This window comes from Scardinius erythrophthalmus (assembly GCF_964197995.2).
Source record: "Scardinius erythrophthalmus genome assembly, chromosome: 17".
NCBI lineage: Eukaryota > Metazoa > Chordata > Actinopteri > Cypriniformes > Leuciscidae > Scardinius > Scardinius erythrophthalmus.
Genome location: NC_138237.1, coordinates 25806278 through 25817026, shown reverse-complemented (window position 1 = coordinate 25817026; position 10749 = coordinate 25806278). Strand labels below are relative to the sequence as shown.

The following is a 10749-nucleotide window of genomic DNA, read 5'->3' as shown; positions in this document are numbered from 1 at the left end:
AGCGAGGCTACGGTGCAAGCGCTGTGTGCGCGCCTTTTGTTTATTATTGTTTTGAGTAATAAAAGCATGAGTCTCAGTCACGCCGACCCCAACTTCATCACATAAACTTCTGTAAGATGCTATGTTTCTGAATTCTCTTTTCTCATGCTCTCCATACTTGTGCATGTTATATGTGGCACAGTACTATTGTGTCATTGAAAAACGTTCAATTATCTGTGCTCCTAAATTTTGGACTGTGCTCCTAGATTTTTTTAATTAGGAGCACAAGTGCTCCTAATAAAAAAAAAGTTACCAGAGAGCCCTGTTATCGGGATATGTATCGTTATCAGGGTATGAAATAGGATATGACATTTTGGTCATATTGTACAGCCCTACTGACTGCTGTCACAGAACGGGTTGTGCCCTGACCTCAAGATTTGCGCAGCTTGAACCTGGTCTAACTTCACTTTCATTTTCTCCGTGGTTGGCAGCAAGAGGCAGTACCTGAAAGCACAAAGAAACATTTGAAAAAATAATTCAACAAAACATGCACCAAACAGCAAATGGGTGTTTTAAAATGAAGGCTCATAAAAGCAGGATACAGTCTAGGAGACACTACATGTCTTTTTTTCCACCATAACAATCCAGTTTAACAACCGCTTTTTATTCCTGCTGCTATAAGGACTCGGAATTGACCCTTCGCCTAAATACGGTTGCTAAGCCACGATTGGCCTGTTGCGGTTTTCGGGCGTGACCCACTCATTTTTACCGTCTCTAATTCAGCGCTTATACCATGGTCTGGGTGAATACTCGATTCTGACTGGCTGCAGGGTGTCCATTAAAAAGTGATAGAGGACACCTAGTGAATAACCTGTCAGGCGTAACCAGGGAAACCAAGTTATTGTTTGTAAAAACTTTAGATTTCGATTGTAAAACTAATTAAAATATAAACTAATGTTTTAAAAATGTGTTATTTGGCAAGTAACCATGGTATAAGCGGACTTCGGCGGAAGTACGCTGAGCGTCGTACGGTTCACGCCTCGCCGTCGTCCATTAATACCTGACAATGGACACCTCGTCAGGCATTAACCCTTACATAATCTCTGTTCACTTTTCATTTTTTTAAGGTAATGTTGTTAAAACGGATTTTTTTTTCTTTCGTAAAATTGGTATCGGAAAAAGTACCATTCAGGAACCGGTATCGAAGTCAAGGTATCAGTATCGAATTTCTTTAAACGATACCCAGCCCTACTTTTAGACAATAATTTCAACAACAACAACAACAACATGCAACAAGCCTGTAAGGTGTGGTTGGTAGAAGAGCTCACCATGTTGGCCGTGTCATCTGGATCCAGCTGAAGATGAAGATCGCCAGATGGAGACATTGTCTGCACAGGATCAAGAAGAACAGTACTAAATGTAGTAAAGCCCAATTATGTCTTTTACTAATTTAAAAAGTAGATCCATCTCTCACCCAGACTCAGGGGCGAAACTACCCAGTGTCAGAAAGGTATGCAGCAACAATTTTGCAAATAAATTGTCATTTATTAATACAATTGAAGGGGGTGTTTCATTATGACACAGGCCCTTATGGGCAACCTTGCTCTCACCTCAACATCTGCAGTGCTCAGGTGTGGATTGATTCTGTCCCCTTGATCTATGTGGTCACCGGTGAAAGCCAAAACCTGAACAACCAGGAGTAACTTTTAGACAACAATTTCAAAAAACAATATGCCACAAGCCTGCAGGTGTGGTTGGTAGAAGAGCTCACCATGTTGGCCGTGTCATCTGGATCCAGCTGAATATCGCCAGAAGGAGACATGGTCTGCACAGGATCATGAAGAGATGGCACAAGCACAGAGTAAAAAAAACTGTACTCAATGTAGTAAAGCCTAATGGGAAATTATGTATTTTTAATTAAAAAAATAATAATTACTCTCTCACCTCAACATCTGCATCTCCTGAACCATCTGCCACCTTTAAAAGAACATCTTCAGGTAAGACTGAAGTCATACATTCTTTGAATACAATATAATTATATAATATTGATACCCAGGATTACAACATATTTCTCATGAACTGACTTACATCCAAATGTCCTCTTTTCAGTCTTGCACAGGGAAATGTAACTCTGCTCTTAGGCTCTAAGTACAATTTGTACTTGCGTTTTGACATTCTAAAATTAAAAAAAGGACATAATAATTATCAGACATATTCATGAATAGGATGTTGAATTTACAAAGTACTTACGTTACTAAAATAAGGGTATTAATAAATCATATTTATCAGGCAACATTGTTGGAAATGTTTTCTAATCCTTTGTCTGTCTGTATTAATTGAGCTTTTTAGTTTACCAGCAATTTGCCAACTAGATAACTAGGATTATTGCACTAAAAAGTGTGACACTTAGTTGCCAGATTATTTTGTACAACTGATGCAGCCTCAATTCAACAGTTCTGTAATAAATCCTACTCCATGAAGATGATAAGACTGCTTTATACTGCTATTGTTGAAACTGCTTTAGAGAGTTGTTGATTCAACATTATAATCATTGTGGAACTGTGCTGTGTTATACAGACGTGTTTAATAAACCATTTAACTTTATCATTCTATAATGGGAGCTAAGACACACGTCTGTAACCAAGGCAACAGTGCATCTCGCGCTTCCCGCCGTTAGAGTTAAATTCGCTCGTGAGGTAACCGTTACTTGTCATTTTACAGACAACTTCACTCAACAAATCTACTTAAATCTACCTAACTATACAACAGAATAGAAAATATGTTCGCCTATGTGAAATATATAGAGGACGGGTGTAAAGAAATCGTCCCCATATCCTACATTAAGGACTTTGACCTTAACGTTAGTGACCTCACTAAAACTTACTGGGTGCGCTGGCAAGAGAAGTTTTTCAAGGGACAAATATTGTTCCTAAAGGGTGAGTCGTAATAACGTTATCTCCAATAGTTCATAAATAACATAAATGTCCAACTTGGAAATACTTTAATAACTTACTAACGTTAGTAGTACGTCTATTATTACTGGGATACGAGTTTTGGCTAACGCGCTAGCAAAGCTAGTAAGCGCTTAGGACAGAGGACGCAATGCTACCGGTGTTAGTATTGCATGACAGAGTATAACGTTATAGCAGGTGCTTTCAAGTACTTACATTCAGTGTTATTAACATTCCAGAGTCCAGAGAAGAGATCGAGGAGGAACTGGCCAAGGGTAAGCGGGTCCGTGTGAGACTCCTGAAGGAGACCACGCCTCCACGGTCGCGCTCCGAGGCAGAGGAAGCCAAAGCAATAAATGTAAAGTTGATATTGCTGTTATAGTTCCGATGTTAGCTAACTTTTTAGTTGTGTAAAATTGGTAAATTAATGTTATTGGCTGCTGCTGATCTGCTATCGTTTTTCCTGTTAACTGTAATTACAGCTATTGCCAACTGTAATTACAGCTAGTGCCATCTTGTGGCACTTGAATGTAACTACAGAATGCAAGTTATAGTGAAAATATAACTGGTGGGGGGGGGGGGGGGATGTACTCCATAAACCATGTATGTACTGCAATGTATTTTTGTGTCTCTGACCACATACAGGTTATCAAATTATCACCATTATCAGGTGATAATATTAGGCTCCAATCATTAATCAATTCAATAATCATATAGGGTAATTGCTTTTACAATGCTTTGTTTGTTTTGTTTGGATGTGTGGGGGTCTTGCAATACACTGTGATGCTTTTTCCTAATTATGCTTTTATCCATGTTTTTAGACAAATCAGAAAAAAGCTGCAGAAGAGGCCAAACAAAATAATCTCTTAACCTTGCTAAAAGAGAGAAAAATGAGAAGAAAACAGTCTCCACTCTGCCCAACTCCAAGCAAGATAATGAGAGCTCAAACCCTGTCTGACTCATTGTCAGAAGAGGATGATGATGATGATGATGGTGGGGTTGTACCAGAAAAACTTTTTGAGGAGGCAAAAAAGAAGCAACATCTCTACCTAAAAAAAATAAACAATATGTCTCTACAACTACAGGAAACTACAAACAAGTAAGTGATTTTTGAATAGCCTTAAAGGAGAAGTTCACTTTTAAAATTAAAATTCTGTCATCATATACTCACCCTCATGTTGTTTCAAACCTGTATGAATTTCTTTCTTCTGCTGAACACAAAGGAAGATATTTAGAAGATTATCAGTAACCAGACAGTTTCTGGGTCCCATTGACTTCCATAGTATATTTTTTTCCTACTATGGAAGTCAATGGGACCCAAAAACTGTCTGGTTACTGATAATCTTCTAAATATCTTCCTTTCTGTTCAGCAGATGAAAGAAATTCATACAGGTTTGAAACAACATGAGGGTGGGTGAGTATATGATGACAGAATTTTCATTTTAAAAGTGAACTTCTCCTTTAATGTGTTCTGACAAGAGAATTGATCTTTAGCCCAATGTTTGATTTAACCTGCTTGTCAGAGCACCATAGCAGAACTAGGTGGTTATACTATAAGTATCTAGATAACACCTAATATATTAAAATATATATATATTTTTTCTTTCTTATAATGTCAGCTAATCATGACATACACTATGTCCGTCTATTATAGGTTAGAGGAGCAGGAGAAACTCAGAGCAGAAATTGAGGCAGAGAATAAAGAACTACGTTCTCTAAACATGCAATTGCAGCAACAATTGCTGAAGGCACTGAAATCCTCATCAACAGCAAAGTGCAGTGGTAAAGAGGACACCCCCCCCCCCAATCATCATTTAAACCAGCTAATAAGATACAAATTAAAGGAATAGCATTGGGATTGGGGAAGACTATAAGTTATTGGAGTACTTCAGCTGTGATCTTTGAGGGTTTATAAGTATATTTTTTGTTGTCATGTTTTCCATCATCTGTCATATTTGTGATATGTTTGTTTTCTTTCTAACTGTCAAAGACCCTGGAGCCCGAAGCCCAAAGGAGACCTTACAAAGTAAGGATATACATGTGTATATATAACAAATATATTACTCACAGTCACAGATATCTGAAATCTATCATGGTCCATATTTACCAAACTATAGGCCCTGATGCAAGAGGGTAAATATGTATATTGAGTACATTGACATTATTTTGTATATGTTGCAGAGTCTGACTGTTTGGTGGAACCATCTGTGTCTTCAAAGGGAGATGAGGTACAGTATTGCCCTCCCCTTACGAAAAAGAAGTATACTTTAAGTTCATTTTATAAAGTATACTTAAAGGAACCGTATGTAAGATTGTGGCCAAAACTGGTACTGCAATCACTTTCAAATTACTGTGGAGCGGTGTATCCCCTCCCCCTCCCCCCTGACTCAAGGTTGCCAGATAGGCTGCAACGTTGGCATCTGTCTTCAAATTCTTCTCCGTTTTCAGCCGTCTCCATCTTTCAAAGGAATGGTCAACATGATTTCTTAATGTCTAGTGACATATCAGGGCCATTTTATGATTACTTGAAATACATTTCTTACATACGGTTCTTATACATTCTTATTTTTAGTTTAAAAGAAGTATACTAATGGAACACTTGAATAAACATATTTTCCTAAGGCTCGTCATCTGTGTGCATGGATTAATATAAGAACCCCCAACTACAGTACACTTAAAGTTTTAATAAATTTTGTTTGCATTTGTACAATCTAGTACCTTGATTATTTTTGTTTTTAATTTTGTCAGATTCACTTGGGGGGAGATGTTCGAGTGCGCAGAGAGGCCTGGTCAAGGATTCAAAACAGCACGCGGGATTCCTTATTTGTCAAGGAGTTGGCAGTGGCAATCTGGGGCACTAAGACTCTGGGGGAAAGAAGTCTCACAGGGAAGGAATGCCCCACAACCAAAACCAGCAGGCAGCCTTTAACCCCCCAGAAACTTCAGACATTAAAAGGTAGCAGTAGCCACAAGGTCTTTGTGGGATGCCAAGTACTGGGTTATGGAGTAATACATTTTTATTTGTTCTGGTGCGACACAAGCATCACTATTTATCTGTTCATTTCTTTTCAGTCTGCTTCAAGGAGTGGCTTGACAGAAAGAATGTGGAGGAGACAGAGTTGCAGGCCAGATGGATAAAGGCCGGACGGTTCATCACAGAAAAAATAATGGACATTAACAGACTAAAAAAAAAACTTTAAAATGTGAGTATGGGGTTCCATTTGTGCCAAAAATGAGTCGACTGCTTTGTGCTTTGTACTACACATTTGTCCTTGTCAACAGTAACCTGCTAACATTTGCCTACTTTTTCAGATAAATTAGTATAAGTTGATGTGTATGCTCTCCGTTTATGTCGTTTTGTTCTGTCATCCTTACTGCATTGATCCTACTTTTTCAGGTAAATTACTAAATGTTGATGTGTATGTTCTTTGTTTATGTCGATTTGTTCTGTCGTCCTCAGTGTCATCTTAACTGTCGTCTTGTTCTGTCATCTTAACTGTTGTCTCGTTCTGTCGTCTTGTTCTGTCGTCTTGTTCTGTCGTCTCGTTCTGTCGTCTTGTTCTGTCGTCTTGTTCTGTCGTCTCTTTCTGTCGTCTTGTTCTGTCGTCTTGTTCTGTCGTCTTGTTCTGTCGTCTCTTTCTGTCGTCTTGTTCTGTCGTCTTGTTCTGTAGTCTCTTTCTGTCGTCTTGTTCTGTCGTCTTAACTGTTGTCTCGTTCTGTCGTCTTGTTCTGTCGTCTCGTTCTGTCGTCTCTTTCTGTCGTCTTGTTCTGTCGTCTCTTTCTGTCGTCTCGTTCTGTCGTCTTGTTCTGTCGTCTCTTTCTGTCGTCTCGTTCTGTCGTCTCTTTCTGTCGTCTTGTTCTGTCGTCTTAACTGTTGTCTCGTTCTGTCGTCTTGTTCTGTCGTCTTGTTCTGTCGTCTCTTTCTGTCGTCTTGTTCTGTCGTCTTGTTCTGTCGTCTCTTTCTGTCGTCTTGTTCTGTCGTCTTGTTCTGTAGTCTCTTTCTGTCGTCTTGTTCTGTCGTCTTAACTGTTGTCTCGTTCTGTCGTCTTGTTCTGTCGTCTTGTTCTGTCGTCTCTTTCTGTCGTCTCGTTCTGTCGTCTTGTTCTGTCGTCTTGTTCTGTCGTCTCTTTCTGTCGTCTCTTTCTGTCGTCTCGTTCTGTCGTCTCTTTCTGTCGTCTTGTTCTGTCGTCTCGTTCTGTCGTCTTGTTCTGTCGTCTCGTTCTGTCGTCTTGTTCTGTCGTCTCTGTGTCGTCTCGTTCTGTCGTCTCTTTCTGTCGTCTTGTTCTGTCGTCTTAACTGTTGTCTCGTTCTGTCGTCTCGTTCTGTCGTCTTGTTCTGTCGTCTCTGTCATCTCGTTCTGTCGTCTCTTTCTGTCGTCTTGTTCTGTCGTCTTGTTCTGTCGTCTCTGTGTCGTCTCGTTCTGTCGTCTCTTTCTGTCGTCTTGTTCTGTCGTCTTAACTGTTGTCTCGTTCTGTCGTCTCGTTCTGTCGTCTTGTTCTGTCGTCTCTGTGTCGTCTCGTTCTGTCGTCTCTTTCTGTCGTCTTGTTCTGTCGTCTCTGTGTCGTCTCGTTCTGTCGTCTCTTTCTGTCGTCTTGTTCTGTCGTCTCTGTGTCGTCTCGTTCTGTCGTCTCTTTCTGTCGTCTCGTTCTGTCGTCTCTTTCTGTCGTCTCTTTCTGTCGTCTCTTTCTGCCGTCTCTTTCTGTCGTCTCGTTCTGTCGTCTTAACTGTTGTCTCGTTCTGTCGTCTCGTTCTGTCGTCTCGTTCTGTCGTCTCGTTTTGTCGTCTCGTTCTGTCGTCTCGTTCAGTCGTCTCTTTCTGTTGTCTTGTTCTGTCGTCTCGTTCTGTCGTCTCGTTCTGTCGTCTCGTTTTGTCGTCTCGTTCTGTCGTCTCGTTCAGTCGTCTCTTTCTGTTGTCTTGTTCTGTTGTCTCGTTCTGTCGTCTCGTTCTGTCGTCTCGTTTTGTCGTCTCGTTCTGTCGTCTCGTTCAGTCGTCTCTTTCTGTCGTCTTGTTCTGTTGTCTCGTTCTGTCGTCTTGTTCTGTCGTCTTGTTCTGTCGTCTCTTTCTGTCGTCTTGTTCTGTTGTCTCGTTCTGTCGTCTTGTCTTGTTCTGTCGTCTCTTTCTGTCGTCTTGTTGACAGAAAGAGACGACAGAACGAGACAACAGTTAAGACGACAGAACAAGACGACAGAAAGAGACGACAGAACAAGACGACAGAAAGAGACAACAGTTAAGATGACAGAACAAGACGACAGTTAAGATGACACTGAGGACGACAGAACAAATCGACATAAACAAAGAACATACACATCCAACATTTAGTAATTTACCTGAAAAAGTAGGATCAATACAGTAAGGATGACAGAACAAAACGACATAAACGGAGAGCATACACATCAACTTATACTAATTTATCTGAAAAAGTAGGCAACTGTTAGCAGGTTACTGTTGACAAGGACAAATGTGTAGTACAAAGCACAAAGCAGTCGACTCATTTTTAGAACCCCATAGTGAGCACTTAATTAAGATCAATTGTTGTTAATGCGTTTTATTGTAATTTGCTTGTTGAGCCAGAAGAGTGTTGTTTTTTGTTAAATAATTGTTATTATTGTATTAACGTATTAATGTTTATTTGTTATTATTAAATGAACTTGTTACATGTATTAATGTAAGCTTGTATTTTCATGATTTTCATCATACCAAAATTCAATGTAGCTGTCCTGCATTCCACCCTGGTGAACAGGCTACCATCCTTAACATCTATTACTGTTTACTAGCATAGTTTCCAATGTGTGTAACCAGCATCCAATGTTGGTGATGGTGTGACCAGCATGGGATGCATTTAATTAATGCATACAGCAAGCATACCAGCACACCAGCATCCCATGCTGGTCACACCAGCACACCAGCATCCCATGCTGGTCACACCAGCACACCAGCATCCCATGCTGGTCACACCAGCACACCAGCATCCCATGCTGGTCACACCAGCATACCAGCATCCCATGCTGGTCACACCAGCACACCAGCATCCCATGCTGGTCACACCAGCATACCAGCATACCAGCATCCCATGCTGGTCACCAGCATACCAGCACCAAAACACAACATATGCTGGTCTAGCTGGTATGACCAGCTATGCTGGTCTATGCTGGTTTTTCCAGCAGGGGGCAGCGACTGATGACGTTTCACAAGTCCACAAGAACACAAGTACAGACAAGAACGCATATTGAGAAACGGCTATTGACTAGGTGCACGTGGCCGCCATTTTGTATTTCGGATCAGCGAGTGTGCGCTTGGACACTTCCGCTTTCGCATTACGCCCAGTGCAGGGAGCCGGAGAAAGCCGAAAATGATCTTTTAAAGTTGTTTATAGAATCAATTATCACTTAAAATAATACTAAGATCCATATTACTATCACACGAGCCAATAGCAATTAAATTAACGGATGCATAGTCAGATTAATGAATGAAATAACTGTTCACGAACAGAAGATTGTATTTGACTCATATACGCAATGACAGTTAGGCCTATGCCTACTGTAAATAGAGTTACAACTACGATTAGAGTTGTTTGCATAAAATGCACCGTGAACATTCACATGTTTGCCCTGTGACAGGCTACAATTTATATCCATAAATACTATTTTCTCAATTCTGCATGCATTTTTACTTATTTTAGCTCGATCAATATTATCATCACATATAAACATTTAATTTTTTTTTTTACTGTAGATAGCCTACCACAAACAATTTAATATAGGTAAGTTTGTGTATATTTTACACTGTGTTGCTTATAAACACCATACATATTATTATTATTATTATTATTATTATTATTATTATTATTATTATTTATGAAACAGATCTTTACTCATCTCACTTGCACAAAATAAATGCGCCTAATAGAAAGCATATAAACGCACAGGTGAAATACACTGAAAATTATATGCATTTAAAAATTTGGTCGGGTTGAAGTTATCCCTCCGGATCTTCTGTATCCACTTACCACCGCAGCGTCAACGGGGAATGCATGAAAGCTGACTTCTCTGTTGTAACGTGACGAAATGGTACAAAACGGCACACAACGATGAAGTGCTGTCACTGTCTGAAAGGCAAGTCACCTCTTGAATACTCATTGTGAAAAAAATATCTCTGGTAATGGAACTCGGTGGCTGTTGTCTCTCGCTCTCGCTGTCAGATCACCGTTAGTTTTCACTGGAAGTACTGGCCCACACACTCAAGTTCGAACGGTCGCCGTGCACGGAGCGAATTGTAGCCATAGACAGTGATTGTAGCAGGGGCGTAGTTTGTGGGGGGGTTGGGGGGGGAGATAACCCCCCAATATTTAAATCTATGCATTACAACCCCCCTAATATTTATACCATGATCACATGAAAAGAAGGCATACCCAAACTTCAACCCCCCCAATGTTCAAACCAAATCTATGCCCTTGCCTTCACAGGACAAACGTGTGGATGTTCACGGTGCATTTTATGCAAACAACTCTAATCGTAGTTGTAACTCTATATTTACAGTAGGCATAACTGTCATTGCATATGCTGATATGAGTCAAATACAATCTTCTGTTCGTGAACAGCTATTTCATTCATTAATCTGACTATGCATCCGTGTATTTAATTGCCATTGGCTCATGTGATAGTAATATGGATCTTAGTAGTATTTTAAGTGATAATTGATTCTATGAACAACTATAAAAGATCAATTTCGGCTTTCTCCGTCTCCCTACACTGGGCGATAATGCGAAACCGGAAGTGTCTAAGCGCACACTCGCTGATCCGAAATACAAAATGGCGGCCAC

At 40.1% G+C, this 10749-nt stretch overlaps 1 protein-coding gene across 1 annotated transcript; it reads left to right on the top strand.

Annotated features, from left to right (window-relative positions):
- Nucleotides 1-408: 408 nt before the first annotated feature.
- Nucleotides 409-6188, top strand: LOC308705165 (BEN domain-containing protein 5-like). The gene is made up of 7 exons (XM_081390057.1): nucleotides 409-3288; nucleotides 3752-4029; nucleotides 4585-4712; nucleotides 4921-4956; nucleotides 5112-5158; nucleotides 5679-5886; nucleotides 6003-6188. Exons 2-7 carry the CDS (start codon nucleotides 3821-3823, stop codon nucleotides 6128-6130), a joined length of 756 nt encoding a protein of 251 aa, XP_081246183.1. The 5' UTR covers nucleotides 409-3288; nucleotides 3752-3820; the 3' UTR covers nucleotides 6131-6188.
- The last annotated feature ends 4561 nt before the right edge of the window (nucleotides 6189-10749 follow it).